A 24,157-nucleotide genomic window follows, 5' to 3' on the forward strand; every position below is an offset into this window, starting at 1 on the left:
AGGGTCAATTATGGGTCAAGTCACACCTAAGACTTTAAAAGAGAAAGTTGTAACTTCCTCGCTTGGCCTTCAGACTGAAGAGGATAGTGTAACGCCTGGTTGACCCGTATCAATCAGTATAATAGCTCGGGCGGGGCCGCTTATTTGCCTTCGGTAAGGCGTCTCAGTGAAGCAGCACAAGATAACAGAGCGGTGGAAATCCGTCCTGTAACAAGGAGGCACATTACAAGCACACTAAGGATTCCTTCGTCGTCATATCGCTGAAAAATTGTTAAGTACGACGTAAAACCCCAAGCACTCACTCACTCACTTAAAGCATAGAAGGTGACGTAAACATTTCATTGGTTATAAAAAGACGCGGAATTGTAGGCTTTCCAACTCTCATCAGTGCTTGAAAGTCTTAGGTAACAATAAGCTGGCAACTACGCTCGTGTGGTCATTCATACAGTCTAACTTACGTTGAAGATCACTTGTTTCCCACCATACAGAATGGCCGGCATATCTGTACGTGACAAGTGGGAAAGTTCTTTAGTAACATGCCAATTCTTCTTAATTGTTACTTTTCATTGTAACTAAGTACATACCGTTTCTATATTCGCATACAATGACTAGATAGCATGTGGAGAAATATTAAATGTACTGTGTTTTTTTTGTTGTTGTTTGTTTGTTTTTTGTTGTTGTTTTTTTTTTAACTTTTTTTTTCATTTTTTTTAAAACCACGCTTGGCGTTTTGTAGTACCTTGTTATGTATCCTCCCGCCATAGTGCTGGCTGCCGTCGTATAAGTGAAATATTCTTGAGTACGGCGTAAAACACCAATCAAATAAACAAGTAAATACAATGATTGTAGACTGATATTACCCTAGTCCGACATATTAAAAGTTCTATATAAACACGGAATATTGGGCCGGTCGCATCAAGTGAACAGAATTTCGGGTGGGCCAGAAAAAAACAATAACCCTCTCAACATATTTTAAACGCGCATAATTTTAATATTTTGCATAATTTCAGAATATTTTTTAATACTAATATCCATTAGTTATTAATGGATATTACAAAACCTCCATGAAAATTTCAGCATCATGGGGGAAAAGTATTAAAACGGGCGACACTTGACTAATAGATGTGAGAGTAACCACACGCTCTCATTCTGACACTGTAAATTTCAGACGAACTTTTCATTTTTCTTGCCGTTTTAACACTGTTTCCTTTATTTAAACATTTTTCTCGTTTGAAACATTTTGAATAATTCCGCATTTAAGGGTTATCGCTTTTTCTGGTACAAAATGAATGTGGATGTTGCGGTTAAGAGTACCCCGTAGAGTTACTCCCCTTGTTCGGGGCCATTTTTCTTTACTTTCTAGTCCTCAAAATCCTTCCACTCAGTATATAAAAGCTTTTATTCTTTCTGAAATTAAAAAAAAAATGATATAGGAAAGAGTTTTTCACATTTGACCTCGAAAAAAAAACAATTTGTTAAAATTTGTTAAAACAGATGTTCATTGTCGTTTGAGATATTTTAAATTTAAAAGAAATATTCTTGCTTTTCAATAAATGGTTCAATACGTAACTACCGGTTTCTCTGAGTGCTGCACTAAAACTATTGACATAAAGAACTATCTTGACGTTTTCGCGCGCTGCAGAAAAAAAATTTGAGTTTATCTTGGGTTCATGTAGTTTAAACAGCAGACGAATTTGTGTCACGTGACAAAAACATCGGCCAGCAGGCCAGGAAAGAGGGGTGCGCATGCGTGATGAACTTAATATCCGGGATTTGGAGATTTCCTTCTGCGGAATGGAGGGCTTTCCCGCATGTTTCTGCTTATCTGTCTGGCAAACAGGCCTCTATTTATGATAATTTTCATCAAAATGAAGGAGATGGTAGGAGGCTGTTGTGTTTGTTCTGATGAGCGGGGCTGGGCGGAGAATCCTCTTGTCTACTGTGATGGACATGGTTGCAATGTGGCTGTTCACCAAGGTTTGTACAGCCGACTTTTTTCTTTTGAACTTGCCGTTGCACAGCCGCTCTAAATTCGTTCGACCGTGTGAATTATTCGATCTAACATTTCTCTGTTTGTTTGTTTTTTTTACTCTGTAGCGTGTTACGGAATAGTGCAAGTGCCGACAGGGCCCTGGTTTTGTCGAAAATGTGAATCGCAAGAAAGAGCAGCAAGAGTGGTAAGTGAACTCGCCATTTTTCTGAACACCGGTAAATGTTGGTACGGAGATGTTGGGCATATAACCTTCTTGTTAAAACATGTTAGATTTCCCCTGCTTGAAACTGAAAGTGCCGGCGTTTCCCTTAGAAAAAACCGGCAAGTGTTACAATTTTATTGTTCTACGATTTCCCTTTGCTGCATGGCCTAAAGCTTGGAAGCCTCCGTGCTTAGAACTTCAAGCCACAGGACCTCTAATAGATCTAATAATATATTACAACAACAACGTAATGTTGTAACGTGTACTGTAGGGGCCTACATAGCAAAACAAGGGTGAAAACACTAGATCGGCAAGAATTCCTTTATAAGAAAGTGTATCTCAGATACAAACACAGACGTTGGTTGCGGAATGTAACTCTATATCGACCAACACAAAGTGTAGGGAAAGTTACAGGGAATAACTGCTTCTAATGTGTAGGATGGATGGCAAGCCACATTTATTGCGACACATTTATTACCTATGGCAAACAGTGACATTAAGCAAGTCTAGTCGTCCATTTGGCTGCTTCTCTTCCCCTGTTGTCAGATGAGGCCAATTGCTTCAGCCTCGTTTGTTCTCGCAACTGATCAAAATGGTGACATACAGCTTATTGCCGCAGTGGATGTAGCCTCTGAAAATGTGTTTATTTTGTGAAACTGTGTACTTCTGATGGATCGTTTTTGGTTCTGTGAGACTCAGAACAGGTTAGTTGATTGTGGGGACCGCTGGGTTGACATTGATTTATGCTAGGGAAGATTTAATGCGCGTGTGAAGATGCGGTTAATGTGGCTTACCATCGATCCAACACATTGGAAGCAGTTGTCCCCCGTAACTCGCAACACTTTGTGTTGATCGATACAGAGAGTTACATTCCCCAACTCCTGACTGTAGTGAGGAACATCCACTGCTGTCAACATGTATACAGTCGTAGTATTTGCGTCAGATGAGGCCAGCTGTATGACTCATCCTGAAGTTAATATTCTCATTCTGAGACACACTGCACTGCTCAGGACATGTTGTCGAAGCAATTTCGACTTGTTGGTGTCCAGTATATTTACACCTGTGCTTGCCACTTGGACTAGTAGCTCACCAGATGTGCAGTATAATTTGTGTTGTTGTTGTTGTGTTTTGTAGCGGTGTGAGCTATGTCCACAGAGAGAAGGTGCACTGAAGAGGACTGATACTGGAGGTACTGTCAGGAATTTATTGCCATCTTCGCATATCTGTGATTGTATATTAAATGAGAAAGCAGCTTAGTAATTAGAGTAAATCTACACCAGTTACTTCTAATAAATTGTAACCAACATCACTGCTTTAGTTTACGTAATTCTGCTTAAGCCTTGGTGCTACAAGGCATGTATGTTGCTATGTGTTAAGCCTATACATGAACAGTTAGAATAATAAATGTTGGGTGGGGATGTGTCCTCCCTGCTTAACTGGTTAAGGCACAGATGTGTAGGTATTGATTTGTCCAGTGAGTGAGATACTGTATAAGCCGAATCAGCAGTCTTACCATGCATGCAGGTTTGGACAAGGTTGAGGTTCACACAAACAGTAAACCAGACTCAAAAGCATTTTTTTTTTTTTTTTTTATGGTAGTTGCCAGGAATCTAGTTCAAATATACATTGTGGATAACTTGGTCTGTCAGCTCAATGGCGCCATTAGCAGTTACCATAAAATTAATTTTTTTTAACCACCTTAGTTTGGCAGAACCTCCACCTTTTCTCACCATATCCTACCTATCCTATGAACTCACAAGACTTCTGAAATGCTGATTTAGCATATTCTGATGAAGTTTCTTTTATAATCATGTTATTTTTGTTGGTGGCCTGTTCAGGGTTCTGTTTGATTTCACAGTCGTCAGTAATTTTACATTCTCTTGAGTAAGGCCACAATAATTTAAATTATTGTTTTACTGGCACAATAAATTTTTTTTTAATGTCAGAGGAAGGTATAAAAATAAAACTTAAAAAGCATTGGAAATGTGGACTATCCCAGCAATTATGTCAAATAAGTAAATACACTGATGAAATTGTGTCGCTGTTGTTTCAGTATGGTGTCACGTGGTTTGTGCCCTCTTCATCCCAGAAGCCTGGTTTGCAAATGTACAGACTATGGAACCTATTGTCCTGAAAAATGTTCCTCCAGAGAGATTTAATAAGGTAATAATAACGCCTGTACACGTAGTCATTAACACTTGACTATAATTGTAATTTTAAAAAGAATGAATAATCTGTGGGGATATGATCTTTGAATCCCTATGGCCACTTTCACATTACCCTTTGTACGAAAGTGGCATCATGGCTAAAATATGGTAAGGTACAGAGATTTGTGAAAGTGGGATTGCTTTGTACAGTATGCAAGGATTGAAGCTGTTCTAAAATTGATAGTATAACTCTTGGAACAGACAGCTGAATGTTTGTTTGACAACTCCTGTCTTCTCTGATATATGTAGTTGTAATATCCATTCTCGTGATAAGGACTCAGAGGCAGTTGTCCAGGTTTAACAGTAGAGGTTGTATGTTACAGGCCTAAGGCTACATTACATTAGCCCCATAACAGCACAGTCCACAAATAATACTTCATTGTGCAAAATCATTGTCCAGTCACCTACTAACTTACTTTACTAACATGTAAACTTATACACTGTATATATATATATATATATTCTTATATACTGGTTTGTTGTCAACCATTCACAGTGTTCAGACATTTAACTTTCAAGATACTATAGCTTTGATACAGTAGCTCTATTATCGTGGCAGGAACTAACATGTCCTTAACTTTTTCACCAGACAACATCTTAGAGGCTGTAAGTACTCGAATACCCACTCTGCAGGGTAGCAGCTCTATGCCACAGCATGTCATATAATGACAGTCATGCACATAACATTTAATTACAATTTGTGTGTGCAGATTAACCTAATAAGGTATACTGTTCTGCTTGATCGTACATTATTTAAAACTAACCTGGGTAAATGATAAATGTACAATAACTGATTTGTACCTGTGTGATGGACCATTTGAAGGTGTAAGAGTTCTAGCTTGACATGTCCAGGTAATAAACGGTCAGATTTAGAGGAAGAAATGAATGTTGCCTCAATTACCTGAACGTGGAAATGAATTTGTCTTGCGGACTAGAATTACTTTTCTCAGACAGAAAAAACAGTAAATCTATATGACTCTCAGACTATCTTTGACAGTACATAAGTCCTGCCTCTTCTAGACATGCTGAGAGTTTTTGTACATTCCAGAGGTGGACTTTAACTCATGGCTTATGGGTTCAAGTCCAGCTCTTACTGCTTTGGTTGAAGTCTTAAGTCACAGGGTTTGTCAGGTAACTGAAGAAAGATAGTGGTTTATTTTGGGCCCTCTAATTTTCTGTACATGTAAACTTGACTGTTGGCAGATAAGTGAAAATGTCTTTAGTGGTTTGTGTGATGACACCTGTGCGATAAATTTATGAAATAAACAAATTGCTGTTTACAGATTTGTTATATATGTGAGGAACACGGAAGAAACAAAGCAGGAGCAGGGGCCTGCATGCAGTGTAACAAAAATGGCTGTAAACAACACTTCCATGTTACATGGTAACCATTATTATTCCTTATTTAGGTATTTTTGTAGTTAATAAGTTCAGGTTCTTCTGAAGATTTCTTCTTTATGCATGGTTATTTTGTTGGCATTTGCATCCAGAAGTTAAAGGAAAATGCTCATGTGTTTAGCTTGTGGAGCCATGTGTTTAGCTTGCCAGAGTGGCACAATAACTGAAGAGCTTCTCCCTCCAGGGTGGTCGTCGTGAGTTGAGGTTCAGCTCATGTTGACTTCATCTCCAGTTGTACATGGGAAGGTCTGCCAGCAACCGGTAAATGGTAATTGTTTTCGCCCAGGTTCTGCTGGCTGCCTCGTATAAATGAAATTCGTATTCTTGAGTACAGCATGAAACATCAGCCAAGAAATGGATTAATGAAAATATATGTAACTTTTCTGGCCTCATAGAGAATGTACATTACTAGGTAACACTTTTTATTTCGCAAAACTGCATCAATAATCCAATTCTGTTATAGTAGCCTCTCTGACAAAAACACAAATTGGACTTTTGAATGAAGTGTATGACCTAGCAATTATGTTGATTAAAGGTAATGTGATTTTTGAGCAACTGCCTTTACATATTTACTGTACCCTGCTTTTCAGTGCTCAAGCTCGTGGTCAGCTGTGTGAAGAGGCTGGTCACTATGGTGACAATGTGAAATATTGTGGGTACTGCGCTTACCACTACAAAAAATTGGTGAGTTTATTGTAAAGCTAATGTTTTTGGTGTTTCCGTACTTTTTGCTCCTGCTATAATGCATGCAGGTATAAAAGTCAGGTATTCTCATCAAAACCAATGTATACGACCTAAGAGAGAGGAATTTTTTTTTTTTTTTTTTTTCGCAATTGTCAATTTTCAGGCAGTTTTTCCGATAAAGCCTTCATGGAGGTATAGGTGATATTGATGTCAAATGATCATCCTTCAGTTCATCATTATGATATCACAATAAGGACAGAACAGCTTTACAGTACAAACTGATGCATTGTAACATTGTGGATGTTTTTTTTGGACATAATAATAGATCGAGGTCCTTCTTCACACTAGTGGCACCTTACAGCATTTAAAAGTATCCAGCCTTCCTATTGACATCACTACCAACATGCATCAAATCGATGCTAAATAGTTGACTATAAAAGTGACTGAAAAACTAAAAAAAAAACAGGTGTGCACAGGTGAACCTTTGTTGTTTTTACCTTGACCTGAGCTCCTTCTTGCAGAAAAAGGATGGGAACATAAAGACCATTCCAGCGTTTAAGCCCGTGGGGTCAGACTCAGGTACTTCAGACTCCTCCCCTGAGAAAACACCGCTCACCAAAGCAGACAAGGTGAGGACCTGGCCTCGAGATCACAAAGCGATGCGAGACTAAGTCAAAATTTCAAATCACTTTAAAATTGTTAGTTCTTATGTAACAGGGTCAAAATATTGCTTAACAATGTAAATAACAATGTAAATGCTTAACAATAGGTGTTACTGTAAAAGAAATAAAACAGCTAAAATAAAAGAAAGGAACTTGCCAAGTTTAATGATTGGAATTTTGACTTAAGTCTAAGTTAACTTTGTGCTGCCATGACCTGGCACAGCCAGGCTTTGCACGGTCAAAACAGACTGTAGATTTTGAGTACCAAGATAATAGGTTGTTTTTTGTTAGGAGTCATTTGACATAATTTGGAATCCGGAAAATTTGTTGTTTTTAGTTTTGAACCATTTGGTATAATCTGGAAACCAGAAAAATTTCTTGTTCTTTGTTCAAAGCCTTGTGGCATAATATGGAAACCCCAAAAATTTCTTGTTTTTTGTTAGGAGCCAATTGGCGTAATTCGAAAACTGGAAGAAATAGTTGTTTTGTTTATTGAGGAGCTATTTGGCAAGTAAATTTATTACCCGCTCACAAGGCTGTCACTGTCAAAGCAGAATTCGAGTGCTGAGACGATTTGGAAATAAGACTTTTAAAGTTTGGTAAGTCAAAAATGGCAGGCAACGATAAGGATATGCATGCAGAGTATATATATATATATGTAGAATTGACTGCAAAACAATTTGAGTCACTTTTGGTGATTAGATTTTAATCTCAAGACAACACGGAAGAGGTTGATGGTATGGTTGAAGGTTGATGGTAAGGTTGGAGGTTAGTGGTAAGGTGGTACGGTTGAAGGTTGATAGTAAGGTATCCCTTCCAACTCGCATAATAATCATAAATGATGTCACAGGAAATCAGATTAATATTTCTTTTTTTTGTTATTTCTTTTTTTTTTGTTGTTGTTTAGAAGGAGCAGAAGAGGCCTGGGCTGTACAGTGTATCCTCAGAAAGCATAGTGACCAGCATGAGATTAAAAGAAAGTGCTATTACCTCTATCTCAGGTACAGACAATATTCACAACAGAGACAAGGGGAGTAACTCTGTGGCTATCAGTGGTGCTGTTCACCAAGTTTCTCCCGCCAGAGCAGTGGGCTCAGACAGTGGCAGCTCTTTAATATCACCTACGGAATTCCTCGGTTTTACAGAATCTGATGTTCATAGTGCGACGCTAAACAATTCCTTTTCCTCAGGCAGTCTCAAAAGTGGCCTTTCATCTAACATAGGCTCTGCGTCTCTGAGCCAGGGTGAACAGAGACTCATTCTGGAAGCCAGACTAACTGTACCTCCAAAAGTGGAGAGTAAGAGTTGTTGTTCTGGGAAGGGTGGCTTCTCTCCATCATCATCGGCAGTGAACCACATGCCTTCTGATCATCCTGAACCATCATCATCATCGTCACCATCACCGTCATCCAACCATCATACATCGCCTTCATTGCAGCAAAACGGCACACATTCATCATCGCAGTTTGCCAAGCACTTTGAAAACCTCAACAGCAAACTACCAGTGGTGTCATTACAACAGGGGGGCGTGGATAATGGAGATGGACCGGCCAGTCTGATGATGAAGCGGTCGAGGTCAAGGTAAGGCAGCTTTTCAGTATTTTATGGCTGTTTTATTTTGGGGTCAATGTTGCTTTGGGAGTCAGAGGGATCACATTATGCAGGCCTTCGATTTTGAGGCATGCTAGATCACACTCCCTAATGCACTCCCTAGTACCTAATGCACTCCTGAAACAAAGTCTAAGTGTGATAATAATGCATCTGACATAATCAAAAATGTGGAGAAAATCCGGTGTGCAGATCACACTTCTGGTCTTTTACAAGGGGTGTGATAATCACACACCTGCTCAGAGGCAAAGACCTGATCATGTGTGTGGCTTCTGTTAAAATGTCTTTGCTGCAGTGTCACATATGTAGGGCAGACACGACAGGCCATCCATTCAGGGTTGACCTAAACTAGCCGGGAGTAAACTGTTGTCGTTCTCATAATGTGCCTGTAGAATTGGTTAGATGCTACAAACAGCCAATATTGTTTTCTAACTTCTGTGAGTGGAAACACCACTTTGTTCATTGTTGACCAATCTTATGCGAAAGAAATTTCATTAAAAATCATGTGAAAAGGACATTTTATGCTGATTTACTGCCTGGATTTAGACACTTTTGTCAGTGTAGGTCAGCATTTGGTGTCAATATTTTAAGTGGAAAAAAATTACAAATCATGGCCAGTTACAGCAATGAATAAAAAATGGGAACATTTCTCTTAACGTGAATGTGTAGGATGTTCACTCAATTCTCAGTTTATGATTTCAAGTTTGTCAGTGTGATCATTGTGAAGAATGTGAAGTATCAGACATTGTGACCTCGGCATTCATAACTGCATTTCTAATTAATGTGCTCCCAATATCTTATATAACGTTTTTATACAAAATAATGCCTTCAGAAAATATGCTTCAATAAACACCTTGCAAACATGTGAAAAGGTTGAAGAATTACAGTGTATGAAATAAATAAATCTTGTAAAACCTTTGATTCAGACCAGATGAAAAAGGTGATAAGAAGAAAGCCCGCAAAGAGAAGGAGTCAGGGCATCTACTGCAACATGGCCAGAAGGGGAGGACGATCAAAGACATGTTATCGGGAAAAGGGGAGGAGACCAACGCGAAAAAACTGGTCAAGAAGAAACCGCCAAACTGTGTAACAACACAAAACTGTAGGGGGTAGGCAACTAAATAACAAAATACATGTACATTTACAGCTTTCAGAAGTTTCACAAATATGGGCTGATGCACCATATGGCTATGACAAAAGTTTGTCAAATTTAATAGACATTTTGATCATCATTTCACTTGGTGGTGTTAAATGTTAAGCTGTTCTGTTCCAAACAGAATGTGTTTCAAGACCAGACCATTTATCTCCTTATCTCTTAACTTAACCTTGAAATGTGAACAGATATTATGAGCACATTTTGAGAATGATTTTTAGAATCTAAGCATCAAAAACAGACATTTATACAACAGCTTTCAATCAAAATGAACTAGTAGAAATATAAATATATATATATATATATAATTCTTGAGTATTGAAACGTATTGATGTGTATGTACTAAACAAGTATGTATCAAAAAGAATAAAACTAAGTGAATAACTTGCATAAAACCATAATAATAAAAAGTATAATGATAATTTTAACTGGTCATACATGTGCATTTCTGGCTTTTATGTTCACAGATCTAACCTGAACACCAGTGTATTTGGGGGCCGGCCATATTTCCAGAGTCTTACAGCCTCTGGGCCTATCTCACTTACAAACCTCACCAAAACAGGTCAGTCAGGGTGTATTTCACATCATAAACCTCACCAAAACAGGTCAGTCGGGTGTATCTCTCTTACAAATATCATCAAAACAGGTCAGTTGCGGTGTATCTCACTGACAAACCTCACCAAACAGGTCAGTCAGGTGTATCTCACTTACAACCTCACCAAACAGGTCATTCAGGTGTATCTCACTTACAACCTCACCAAAACAGGTCAGTTCGGTGAATCTCGCTTATAAACCTCACCAAAGCAGGTCCGCCTAGATGTATCTCTCACAAATCTCACCAAAACAGGTCAGTCGGGTGTATCTCACTCAGAAATCTCACCAAAATAGGTCAATTGGTGTATCTCACTGACAAACCTCACCAAAACAGGTCAGTCGGGTGTATCTCACCTCACCAAAGCAGGTCCGCCTAGATGTATCTCTCTCACAAATCTCACCAAAACAGGTCAGTCGGGTGTATCTCACTCAGAAATCTCACCAAAATAGGTCAATTGGTGTATCTCACTGACAAACCTCACCAAAACAGGTCAGTCGGGTGTATCTCACCTCACCAAAGTAGGTCCGCCTAGATGTATCTCTCACAAATCTCACCAAAACAGGTCAGTCGGGGTGTATCTCCCGTAAACCTCGCCAAAACAGGTCAATCAGGGTGTATCTTACGTAAAACACATGAAAACAGTTCAGTTGGGGTGCGTGACGTACAAGCCTCACCAAAGCTTGTCAGTTGGGGTGTATACCTCACTTACAAACCATCACCCAAACAGGTCAGTCAGGGTGTACCTTACTTACAAACCTCACCAAAACAGGTCAGTCGGGTATATTTCACGTACAAACCTCACCAAAACAGGTCAGTCAGGGTTTATTTCATTTACAAACCTTACCAAAACAAGTCAATCAGGGTTTATCTCACTTACAAATCTCACCACATCACCAAAAGAAATCAGTCAGGGTGTATTTCACTTACAGACCTCACCAAAACAGGTTAGTTGGCCGAGATTTTACACACAAAGTGGTGGAAAAAATGTGTGGTCTACTCATCAAATATTCAAATAGTTGTGACACCACAGAACACAAAGGTGTGTGGAAAGAGATAGCATTCAAACATGTAGTTGTGTTACTTGGAATAAATCAAACACCAATCATCAAACCAAATCAAACTGATACCTTTGTGTCTGTTCTGTGTCATCAAAGTGCAGCCTAACTTATGTTCATTTGCGTGCGATTTCTGTTGACAGGGGAGACAACTCCAGACGATATGACCAATGGACCAGCCTTATTTTCTCCTCCTAAACCAGCCTTCTGTCATAGCACCAACAAATCCACAGACCTCAACTCAGGGTAAGGGCGCTCTGAAACTTGAAACCTCCCATGAGATGGATTCAGCTGACATGAAAATCTCTTTGATCAAGACCTTTCTGGCCCTGTCACAGGTTTAGGTGAATCTGGTTGACCCTGAATCCAGACTTACATGAATCTGGTTTAGCTGGTATTATCTGAAAAAGAACTGTTTGTATTCAGGTGAAGTTTTACATACACGTAAAGCACAGTGACACAATATGGATATGCACAGATCAATGCTCTGTGCGTATATTAATTACTGTAAATTACCAAATTCACAACTACAGTACTTAATGAATTATGCTGAATTTTGACATTCATGTGTCTCCTTCTGACAAGCTCTTTGGCAATCTGAGCTGTTATATTTTACAATAGCCTTAATAATTACCTTTCACAGGATATCAAAACAAAAACGTCTGAGCACGCATTGCCATTCAAAATGGGTCGTAAAGTTTTTATGGCTGAATAATAAGCTGAATTCGGCCATAATAAGCTGAATTCGGCCATAATAAGCTGAATTCTAACTTTTTCCAACTCAGAATCATTTGGGCACTATATATAGAACAGGTACAAGTCTTCTATTTTCTGAAAGTCAAAAATTTGAGACATTCTCGGTAAATACAGGTGATTTGATTTGATTGGTGAACATAGGTATTTTTCTGGTATCGCTGGTGTAGGTTGTGGGGTTTAGTCTATGGGACTTCTCCACCTCCAACACTGGCAGTATTATGATGTGGTCTCCATCCATATGTTTATAGGGGCCTCCGTGGCTCAGTTGTTTAGCGGGCTAGCGCAGCGTAATGACCCAGAAGCCTCTCACCAATGTGGTCGCTGTGAGTTCAAGTCCAGCTCATGCTGGCTTCCTCTCCAGCTGTAAGTGAGAAGGTCTGGCAGTAACCTGCGGATGGTCGTGGGTTTCCCCCTGGTTGTGCCCGGTTTCCACCCACCATAATGCTGGCCACCGTCGTATGAGTGAAATATTCTTGAGTACGGCATAAAACACCAATCAAATCAAATCAAAATCCATATGTTTATAAAAGTTAAGATTTTTGTGTTTACCAGGAGTTTACCAGTTACTATGGAGGAGCTATTAGAAAGGCAATGGGAACAAGGCTCACAGTTTCTCATGGAACAAGCTCAACACTTTGACAGTGAGTGCTCAAAGTTCTCCCTGATGAGCTCAGAAAAGGAGACTTTCTTGTGCTGTAATATTTCAGCTTTTCTGCATTTATTCTGTGTAGACTGCTAAACTTGTTCTACTTTTGAAGCAGCGAGATAAATATTAAATTCAGTTTTTGCCATTTTAATATGTCAATATTTAGTCTTGTGACTTTCACATGGTACTTATGATGGCAAACACCATATTCAAGTCACAAATTTCTCGTTTGCAGAAAGAAATTCTCTACTTTTGACATATTTTGTCTTGGGTATGAAATTGGTTTTGAAGAAAGTTGGCTCGCGTATCAGTCGAGCGCCTGTGCCAAGAGTTGAGGTGCCAATAGGTGTTAAGTATTCAAGTTCCTTGGACAAAGCTCTGCATTATGTTGTATCTGTAAGGAGACAGAATTTGCCTGGAAATTCCATAATAAGAAACCTGACAAAACCTTGTCTCATGGCATGCTTTGCAAACAGTATGGCAAGGTGTGAGATGCCTGTAGGTTTTAAGTATGCAAGTTTGGACAAAGCTCTGCATTATGTTGCATGTGGAAGGTGACAAAATTTACCTGGAAACTCCGTACCAAGAAACTTGACAAGAATTTGTCTCATGGCATGCTTTGCAAACAGTATGGCACTTGTCTATAATATTCTATTGTAATAAGAATGTTTGGCTTTTTTGTTTAGGAGCAGTACACTGCGTACCATTTTTATAAAAACATTCCAGAGTGTTCTCGTGTAACTGACCAATGGTCATTTGTTTCATCCACCTATAAACTGGCTGTCATCTAGCCCCTAAAGACTCCAACTCCTTTTCTTACACTGGCCTAGCACCGTGGAAGTCTCAACACTTAGAGTGTTAAGTTTGTACTCAACGAAAGTCCAGGCCGATTCTCTTTGTTATCAGACAAGCCTCGCACAAATAAAAGATACCAACCTAAAAACCTGCTTTTCACACCCACCTCACCACCAGTGTACGTCCCTATTTGATTTAGTATATATTTATCATAGCCATGAAGATTTCCACAGTATGAGCTCCTTGGCGAATACTGCCATCTTCCCACTGTCCCACTATAAAGCAGGACATGCAGTTGACTGCTCAACATGGCGACATTCACAGTGGAGGGTATACCGTAGAGTAGGGACGTATGGTGGTGGTGCAGAAAGCAGGTCTTTAGGTTGGTGTGTTTTATTTTGGCGAGACTTGTTGGATAATAAAGACAATCAGCCTGGACCTTCGTTGAGTACAAAATTAACACCGTAAACATCTGACGACGCCAAGCCAGTATAAGAAAAGGAGTTTGAGTTTTTCGGGGCTAACTGCCATCATATATGTGACATTTTTTTTTTAGTATTGAATTGAATAACAATCAAATAAGACAAAATTTTCATGGTTCCGAGGGCCATTGCATGCGGGACTGTAATTCTACAACTGTTTTGCGTATTTGCAGGCTGTTTATTCAGGCATATTCTGAGGGCATCATTTTGTGTAGCCTGATAGAATTATGTGTTGTGTGCAGCCCTGAAATTGGCCAATCCAACCAGTGTAGTTGTGTCTCCACAATCAAATTCAAAAGGTGCATAAATTTCACTGCAGGTTGCTCTTTCAAAAATATATAGTGGAGATTCATTTTGCAGCGCGTTACATTATATTCATAAACCAACTTGCACCATGCCTAAGTTTTGCATGTTTAGCATTGTTTGCCTTGTAACATTTTTTACAGTTGCCTCATTACTGAACTGTCTGAACCAGCTGAAATCGGAGAACAGTCGTTTAGAGGGGCTGCTGAACAGCCTTGTGGCACGGCGCGACCACCTGCTAGCCGTGAACGCACGACTGGCCGCGTCTGCCCCCAGCCCTTCCAGCAGCGTTACACCCAGCACATCTCCGGAATCACCGCTCATTCAGAAGGGGTCTCGGGTCAGTACCCCTGGGGCTCACAGCGACATAGGTGCCACTCAGGTAAGTGAAAGTAAAAGGGAATTTTTGGCTCTGAAAAGAACGAACGATTGAATAAATGAATGATTGATTAAGGGGTTGACATCATAGTGGCAGTGTTTCAGCCATTTAGTGGCATGAATATGTAGGAGCATTGAAAAGGCGTGAGAGGGCAGCAATTTTTTTGAACACATGGTGTGGCGCTAGTCTGTAGTAAGGCCAAAAAGTACCTTAAATGACCAAATATTTTGTTCATGGTTAAGTGTTGCCTGTTTTTCCAGATTCTGGGAGTTCTGTTGATTTTAGAGAGGTGTTTGGAAGGTAGGATGATATTCTACTGGGAAAATATAAATTGTAGCAGGAGAAGTAATATCTCATGATATTTATTTGCCTCCAAAAATGCTCTTTTGTGGTCGATTTTTTAGTTTATTTAGGGTAAGTGAAAAATTTATTGTAGCTCAATATCTGCAATATCACTGTATCAGGTTCAGCTTTGATTCCCTTCTGTCTGATTACGATGAATGTTTGATGTTGGTCAAACTGGTTGAGAGTCCTGGTGCCGAGCATTTACTGGGTACCCACAGGGAGGATGTTGCCTCAGAGACAAAGCTAGCATCTTTGGCTTTGCATTGGGTCTCCGTGGCCTGGTGCCGGGCATTTACTGTGTCCCCCACAGGGAGGATATTGCCTCAGAGACAAAGCTAGCATCTGTGTCTTTGCATTGGGCCTCCGTGGCCTGGTGCCGGGCATTTACCGGGTACCCACAGGGAGGGTGTTGTTTCAGAGACAAAGCTAGCATCTTTGTCTTTGCATTGGGCCTCCATGTCTTGGTGCTGTGCATTTACAGGGTACCCACAAGGAGGATGTTGCCTCAGAGACAAAGCTAGCATCTTTGGCTGTGCATTGGGTCTCCGTGGCCTGGTGCCGGGCATTTACTGTGTCCCCCACAGGGAGGATATTGCCTCAGAGACAAAGCTAGCATCTTTGGCTTTGCATTGGGTCTCCGTGGCCTGGTGTCGGGCATTTACCGGTACCCACAGGGAGGGTGTTGTTTTAGAGACAAAGCTAGCATCTGTGTCTTTGCATTGGGCCTCCATGTCTTGGTGCCGTGCATTTACAGGGTACCCACAAGGAGGATATTGCCTCAGAGACAAAGCTAGTATCTTTGGGAAGGTCTTCAAGCAACCAGCAGATGGTCGTGGGTTTGACTGACTATGACTGGTTTCCTCCCACCATAATGCTAGCCTGCATTGTTTAAGTGAAATATTCTTGAGTACAGCATAAAACACCAATCAATCAATCAATCAAAGAAATAAATATTTTAAAACATGGTGATTTAAGAGCATTTTGTAAATTGAGAATTGGATATTCAGGTTAGGGACCAAATTGCCTGTACTATTTAATCAGAATTTTTTTTAATTCAAATTTAAACACTTTTACCCATTTATTTTTCTGACATTAATGAACGCTTAAGTATGTTACCCTTAAAAAATTTCTCAGTGTTTTTTGTCTGGTTATCTTTCGGGACTGTTCAAGCAATAAGAGTGGTGCTGTTATAGTTAGGGTTAAAAAAAGAATGACTCAGTGTTTTTCGTCTGGTTATCTTTCAGGACTGTTCAAGCAATAAGAGTGGTGCTGTTATAGTTAGAGTTAAAAAAAGAATGACTCAGTGTTTTTCGTCTGGTTATCTTTCAGGACTGTTCAAGCAATAAGAGTGGTGCTGTTATAGTTAGAGTTAAAAAAAGAATGACTCAGTGTTTTTCGTCTGGTTATCTTTCAGGACTGTTCAAGCAATAAGAGTGGTGCTGGTATCACCTCAGGTCATGCCACGCCCCCGTCACAAACTGTACAAACAAAAAAAGGTAGGTATTTACCTGTTGTAGTTAAAACAAAAAGGGTCTGCTGGCCCTCTTTTAAAGTTTCAGCTAGAATGCCTGTTCGCCATTCCTTTCCTTCTGACATTGAGGATCAAACCTTGGCTGTCTTTGCCACAGCCTTAGTCAATCTGTCAGTGTGCAGACTTTAAGATCCGTCAAAAGGAAACATACTGCATTTTGGTTTATAATTCAAAATAGAATGACAAATTGAAGACTTTCTTTAGAGTCCAGTCTTGATGCTTAATTTAAGCTATTGTATTTATTTATTTATTTGATTGGTGTTTCATGCTGTACTCAAGAAAATTTCACTTATATAACGGCGGCTAGCATTACGGTGAGAGGAAATGCAGCATAGCCCGGGGAAAACCCACGACCGTCCACAGGTTGCTGGCAGACCTTCCCACATACGGCCGGAGAGGAAACCAGCATGAGGTGGACTTGACCTCACAGTGACCACATTGGTGAGAGGCTCCAGGTTAATTACACTGCGCTAGCGCGCTAACCAACTGAACCACGGAGACCCCCTAAGTTATTGTATGTTTTCTGTCTGACCGTAGAGCTTGTAACAGGTATAGGCCTAGGCGTATCATTATTTCAGTCGTTGGTTCAGGAAGTGACCGAAAAGAAATCAATTACAAGAAGCCTATTTCTGGCAAGACTGCCTTTAAGTTTACTGACTGCTGGTTTTAATTTTCATTAGATAATGTACAGTTCTAAAAACTGTAAATAATTTTTAAACTTGAACTTCCCATTCCAAACAAAAGTTTCAACATGTTGAAATGCGTAACCAGAGCACGCATAGAATAAGACACCAAGGGACTATGTTTGTATAAAGTGAAAAAAATTCAGCCAACAGAAAAGTAAAGTTGCAAATTCAGGGTGCTTTGTGCTTTCAGCCAACAGAAAAGTAAAGTTATAGCAAATATAGGGTGCTTGGTAAAGCCATGTTATAGTTAGAGTTAAAAAAAGAATGACTCACATGTTGAATGGGATAAAGTGTGTTCTCTGAAAATGAGCATCTAATACTTCAAGTGATCTTGTGTTTTTAGAAGAAAAAAGTGTCCAATGTCCCAAGGTGTAATGCAGTGTCCATGTCCTGAAAACGCTTAATTCATTTTATAAGAAAAGTGAACGTCCTGTTCTCAGAGATACATTGGTATTGTATGGAAAAGTGTGTCCAAGATCAAGGGAACACCCAGTTTTCTCAGAAAAGTGGTGTTTGCAAAACTATTGAGACAGGAAATGGAATGTCCAGTATTCTGGGACAACTTTCTTCGTTAGAAAACCCCAAAACTGACGATTGTCTGATTTTTTGAGACACCATGCTTGCTAGAAGTGTGCGTTGGTGTATGTGCTAATCAAGAGCTTTGCCTTATCTTGCTATTGTCAGATATCTTGCTGTCCTGCCAGGACAAGTCTGATAGCAGGTTTGAGTTTGACTCAATGTTGTCACAAATCTGATACTTGTCGTTTGACTCAGTATTCTGTTTTGACTGTCGTGGGTCTGCATTTGACTTGATACTTGCCTGAACTGTTTTTAAATGGTGTCCTGTGGTTTTTTAGTTTCCTACTTCCTCCATATCTTCTAGAAGGTTGAGTTGTTGTTCTTCCTTTCTTTCTTTTTTTTTTTTATTTTATTATTTCACTCCACAAGACTGATAAAAGTTTTGAACTCAATCTCACAAATCTGATACGTGTCGATTGACTCAGTAATCTTCCATGGCAGTCATGGATTTGCATTTCAAGAGGTATGTGTCTCGGATTGACAGGTAGTTTGAACATATGTTTACCTGAATTAAGTGGTGTTCTGTGGTAGTAGTTTTCTATTTCCTGCTTCTCTTCGTCCTCTAGAAACTTGAGTTATTTTTGTTCCACATTGTCTCAAGTTGTCTCATGTTTGACTCCGGATGTCTCGTTGCAGTTAGTGTGACATATTGAGTTTGTTTCGTTGTTTTCTCATTGATACTTTGAGTTTGTTTCACTGTGGTCTTGAGTCTGGTACATTGTTGCACTTTTATTGAGTCATTGTTGTCTTAGTACTGATGTTTGTATAGCCTTCTAGTATTAGTTTTCAACTTAACATGTATGTGAAGTCTAACAGCTGTCTGCATTTGAATCACTGTTTGAGGTATTTTGACTTCATAAAACAAGACTTTCATTATGTGTTTTGTTATGTGAAAGGAAAGTGAAAGAAAAAATGAATTCATGTATTTTGGATTTGGTATGGTGTAACAGCTTATTGAGTCTTTGAATGATTTACACAAACGGACTGTCTGTAGTTTGAAAGCAGGTTGTGGATGGTTTTAGATAAAAATTGCATACTATAAATCTTCAACATTTTCGAGCTCTGAAACAATTTTTTTCAGTGAAATTTATGTAATTGCTATGAAGATCGGACATGGTTTTCCCCGGGCTCTGCTCATTTTTTCCCCACCCTCGTATAACATAAACAAAAAAATACTATGAAAATGACTCCAAAACCATTTGCTTCTATCACTAAAGATGCAAACTTCATAAAGCTACATGCATTATTTCTCTGCACCCCAAAGTTCTCTCAGAATGCTTCAGGTGAACCTAAAGACTGCCACTATATATACATAGGAAAAAGGATATAGGACACACACACAGAAAAATATGTAAATATGCTCTATAAAGTTTTGAAAGCCGAGAAGATGGCTCAGTATTGGGGATATGACACTGACAAACAATTCACTCCCTGTGGCCATGTGGTAGAAGCCCTTATGAACTTGGCCAATCACTAAGGCTGGAAGTGTCACATGATAATTGGCTGTCACGTCAAAAAGCGTATTGACTCTTGATTGTCAGGATTGTTTCTTACAGTGGATAAATGAAATAAATGGGATTTTGCAGTTAGTTTAAGTTTAAAACTGATGCATTTTGGACTACACATTTATGGACAGGGAAGTGAGAAAGGCTGTCTGTCACAATGTGTACATGTTGGGCAGGTTACTGCAAAGTCAGATTTATTACGAAAACATTTTCTGCATGAAGGAGTCTCGCATAAATCAAAAAGTCCTGCTATTGTCAGTAAATTCTCTGATGTCGGCACAGTCAGCTAGGTATAATGTAGGAGGAAGACGAGAACGAGCAGAACTGCTAAAACACGGCGCTTGTGCCCACGAAGATTGCCCAGACCGAGGACCAGGCTAAAAGCAACATCGGCCCTTTGAAAACGGGACAGAACTGATACTCATTGGTTGGGTATCAGGTGTTTCTGTTTGTATTTTCTCATTGGCATATTGTTTAATACTGATGGTACGAGACAGCTGCAAGGTTTTGTGACGTCACTCTAGACAGCTATAACATGGCAAAATGTATTATGGCTTCTCCAAATGAATGGCTAGGTACTGACGATCACTTGCTATTTATTTTGTTGATAAAGAGGTGTAGAATTTTTAAAGTATTTCTGGAACTTTTCTGGAATTCTCCTTTATTACTTAATTCGTCCTTAGTGGCTGACGTGATGTTCACTTTCAAAATATTGGTCGCAGGGGTGTTTGAAGAATGAGGATAGTAGGTCTAACTTCATGTGATCTGCTTTTAGATTTAGTCGAGTCATGTGTTGCTTGTGTTCAGTCACGTGTGTATGATAATATTTCCATTGTGAGATTCAATTTAAATGTATTCTTTATCTTGTGGTGATGTTTGTCTATTGGTTTATGAAGGCAGGGCAAATTCCATTTGTGAAAATAGACAGCCCTATTAACACCCCTCATTCCAAGTCACTTCTATAACATTTCATTGAAGGGGATACAGATTCGTTCCTGATTGGCTGATGTGAGAGATAGGCAAGTCCAGGCTATGCCTGAGAAAGCCGGTATGGCAGATTTATTCAAACAGAACCACATCTGCAGGGTTTAACCCACGAAATCCTGTCTTCACTGTCGGCCAGTCAGCATAAATTCTGTATCCCTTTAAGCATCAGCTGACTTGTTAGTGGATGATTAGCATTACCATGCATGTCAAGATATGCTTCTGTACAGCAGTTGTCTCCCCTTTAGTGTGCACCATGTGCACTTGCATTACTACAGTGTACAGAAACTGGACTCTACCCATCCTGTACAATCAGAAACCCGTTTCCAGTAGTAACCTACCATCCTAGCAAAAAACATAGTTAACTGTTGGTTTGCTCAAATATTTTCCAGAACAGTCCGGAATAGACAAGTTCTTTCATCATCCGAACAGTTACGTCTGAATAGCTCTGTGTGATGACATTTATCCTCTCCCTGAAGACGTTCCTTAGTCATCGTCAGACATAGATTTTTCCTTTTTTGAGAGGAATTCTTCCCCTTTTATGGAAAAAAAATGTTTGGATTTAACTTGAAAGGTTAAATAAAATGTTAAAAGAATTCTTCCCTTATATTCTTCCCTTTTATGAAATGAAAAAAAAATGTTTGGGTTTAACTGGAAAGGTTTCAAAATGACTGAAAATGTTAAAAAAAACATGAGATGTGCGGGTGTCTGTCTTATCACTGTGTATATTGTGCTTTAAAAATGCTTCATAGAGTTTAGTTTCCAGGACAGTTCTTAAGTAAACTGAAATTTCATGGAGTACCAGAGCATTTGACCCTGTTCTACACTGCATCCTCATATACTCTATCTTCATTTCTAACGATCTATTTTTTGCAGACATTCCCACTCCTAAAAAACTGACCAGCCTTGTGAACAAAGTCAACTGTAGCCTTAGCCCAGATACTCGTGTTTTTACCACAGCACCTCCCGGAGGACCTAGCCCAAGTCATGTGCAGTTACCTGCCCTTGCCCCATCACAACCCCAGATCCAGACATTTGTGGTACAACAGTCCACAGGATTAACCAATAAGACTATCCAGGTAAGGCGCATGTAGAAGGTCTAGTTAAATAGTTCCTGACATTCAGGTTTTAGCCCCTTAGCTAATGGTATCGTTGTTGTTGTTGGCATCATTCCGTCCATTTCCTTTGTAATGCTTCTAACCAGGTATATCGATTTAACTTACTACAGTATCAGTTTAGTATATCACATGTGTACTAATTTATTTATTTGATTGATGTTTTACACCCTACTCAACAATAATTCACTTGTACAATGGCAACCGGCATAATGGTGGGAGGGAACTGAGAGGAAAGGAATTGAGATGAACCCTGTTCATTTTACTTAACTCTAGCTAGTTTACAAGGATTACAGCCATCTGTAATATAGAGAAGAAACGGGATGACCAAATACTCAGTAAAACCCTCGTGTCAAAGTAAAAGAAAGCTAAAATATGACATTAGGTTTATCATACAGTCAACTGAAAACTAGGCGTAAAAATGCTTTATTTGTCTTTTGAAAGGCATTCAGATGTTGAAAACTATGTTGTGTTTTATGAGCCAATCTGACGGCATCGAAGAACTCAGATGTTACCTCACCTTTTTTTCCTGATGTTCACCAGAAGAATTTTTGAGAACATTATTTTAGTAATCTTTTACTCATGGGTAAAAAGAGTTATTCCAACATTCAGTGTGGTGATAGAGTTAAAAAAAAAAAATTCCTATGACGTCAGAGTTCCTAACCTCTAATAGCATGGTCCATAAAGCCCATCTTAGAATTCGAATGTTTGAGCGATTTTAACTTTTTTCATAAAAATCTGAATGTGGGCGACGGATCAGTCTCGTTAAATATACATGTGGGTGTAGGTGTAACATTTAATTTGGCTCTCTGCTCTGTGAAATTAACATTTAATAAGCAATATGGCTGTTTCTAGTGTGCATGATGGGTGCTTCTTAGCTGTGGGACAGATAAATCCAAATAATTATGTCAAAGCATTATGACTCTGGGCAACCACACATTTAATTCAGGAAATACCATGCATTTTGTGAGAGTCTCTATGACACATGATAGTTTACACCAAGCCTGGGAATAAGAAGCAGGACGAGGACAAACTCCTTCACCAATTAGTATCTTACTTGGGGCGCAGTGTTTGGTTCAGGGCAAAACTGCCATGTAAATAACATTGTCACCAATTAGTATCTTACTTGGGGCGCAGTGTTTGGCTCAGGGCAAAACTGCCATGTAAATAACATTGTAACTATTTTTTAATTTGTGTGAATAACTGCAAGATTTTCCATAGTGCCCTGCTGCAACTTAAAAGTTATTTCCAGGCTTGTTCATGTTGAAAACTGAGCTGAACATGAAGATGGTGCCGAAGCCTTCATTCGTTTAACATACACATTGTCACCTTGTCTTGTAGCTGAGGCATAACTGGCCATGTGCTCTTGGTTTATCCCACTAATGACCTGTTTTGTGCATACATACTGATGCACCACTCAAGACAGCTATCTTCCTCAAATTATGGATCCATGATGATTCTGTGGATAAAGATTTGAGGTTTTTAAAAATTTTATGAATTTGTTGTTGTTGTTTTTTTTTACACAGGCTCAACAGCCCCAGTTTATGTATCCCATGCTTGGAGGACAGCAGCCACTCAACATCACTTTATCTCAAGTGCCCTCTATGTCCATGATCACAGCCATGCATTCATACCCCATCCCTGTGCCCGCAACTACAGCCCTGTCTGCAGTCAGTAAGAGTAAGCCATCAGACATACAGCCTAAAGACAAGAGCTGACCCCCACTTGTGCCCCATCCCTGTGTCTGTGACTACAACCCTGTCAGTAAGACTAGGCCGTCAGACATAGTCTAAAGACAAGAGCTGACCTCCACCTGTGCCCCGTCCCTGTGTCTGTGACTACAACCCTGTCAGTAAGAGTGAGCTGTCAAACATACAGCCCAAAGACAAAAGCTGACCCACACTTGTGACAATCGCCCTGTGTCTGTGACTACAGACCTGTCTGCTGTCAGTAAGAGTCAGCTGTCAGACATACAGCCTAAAGACGAGCTAACCCACAATTGTGCCCCATCCTGTGTCTGTGACTTCAGCACTATCAGAAAGAATTAACTGTCAGACATACAGCCTAAAGACAAGAGGTGACCCACACTTGTGCCCCGTCCTGTGTGTGACTACAACCCTGTCAGTAAGAGTAAGCTGTCAAACATAGTCTAAAGATAAGAGCTAACCCACACTTGTGCCCTATCCTGTGTGTGACTACAGCCTTGTCAGTAAGAGTTGGCTATCAGACATACAGCTTAAAGACAAGAGTTAACCCACACTTGTGCCCCATCCTGTGTGTGACTCCACTCCTGTAAGAGTTTGCTATCAGACATACAGCTTAAAGACAAGAGCTAACCCACACTTGTGCCCCATCTTGTGTGTGACTCCACTCCTGTAAGAGTTAGCTATCAGACATACAGCTTAAAGACAAGAGCTAACCCACACTTGTGCCCCATCCTGTGTGTAACTTCAGTCCTGTCAGTAAGAGTTAGCTATCAGACATACAGCTTAAG

At 39.7% G+C, this 24,157-nt stretch overlaps 1 protein-coding gene across 1 annotated transcript; it reads left to right on the top strand.

The window, feature by feature from the left end:
• Positions 1–1,781: 1,781 nt before the first annotated feature.
• LOC135477594 (protein AF-10-like) lies at positions 1,782–23,782 on the top strand. Its single transcript, XM_064757758.1, has 16 exons — positions 1,782–1,977; positions 2,098–2,177; positions 3,330–3,384; positions 4,249–4,358; positions 5,686–5,786; positions 6,391–6,484; positions 7,006–7,113; positions 8,054–8,727; positions 9,681–9,863; positions 10,375–10,469; positions 11,701–11,803; positions 12,866–12,954; positions 14,683–14,921; positions 16,678–16,759; positions 21,425–21,627; positions 23,190–23,782. Exons 1-16 carry the CDS (start codon positions 1,812–1,814, stop codon positions 23,379–23,381), a joined length of 2,574 nt encoding a protein of 857 aa, XP_064613828.1. The 5' UTR covers positions 1,782–1,811; the 3' UTR covers positions 23,382–23,782.
• The last annotated feature ends 375 nt before the right edge of the window (positions 23,783–24,157 follow it).

Source organism: Liolophura sinensis, chromosome 11 (genome assembly GCF_032854445.1).
Source record: "Liolophura sinensis isolate JHLJ2023 chromosome 11, CUHK_Ljap_v2, whole genome shotgun sequence".
In the NCBI taxonomy this organism is placed as follows: Eukaryota; Metazoa; Mollusca; class Polyplacophora; order Chitonida; family Chitonidae; genus Liolophura; species Liolophura sinensis.

Excerpts from the sequence above, each read along its gene's own strand:
- LOC135477594 (XM_064757758.1), top strand. The coding sequence starts at position 1,812 with ATGTTTCTGCTTATCTGTCTGGCAAACAGGCCTCTATTTATGATAATT. Across the intron at positions 4,359-5,685 it reads CTCCAGAGAGATTTAATAAG|ATTTGTTATATATGTGAGGA; the intron begins GTAATAATAACG and ends TGCTGTTTACAG. Across the intron at positions 10,470-11,700 it reads TACAAACCTCACCAAAACAG|GGGAGACAACTCCAGACGAT; the intron begins GTCAGTCAGGGT and ends TTCTGTTGACAG.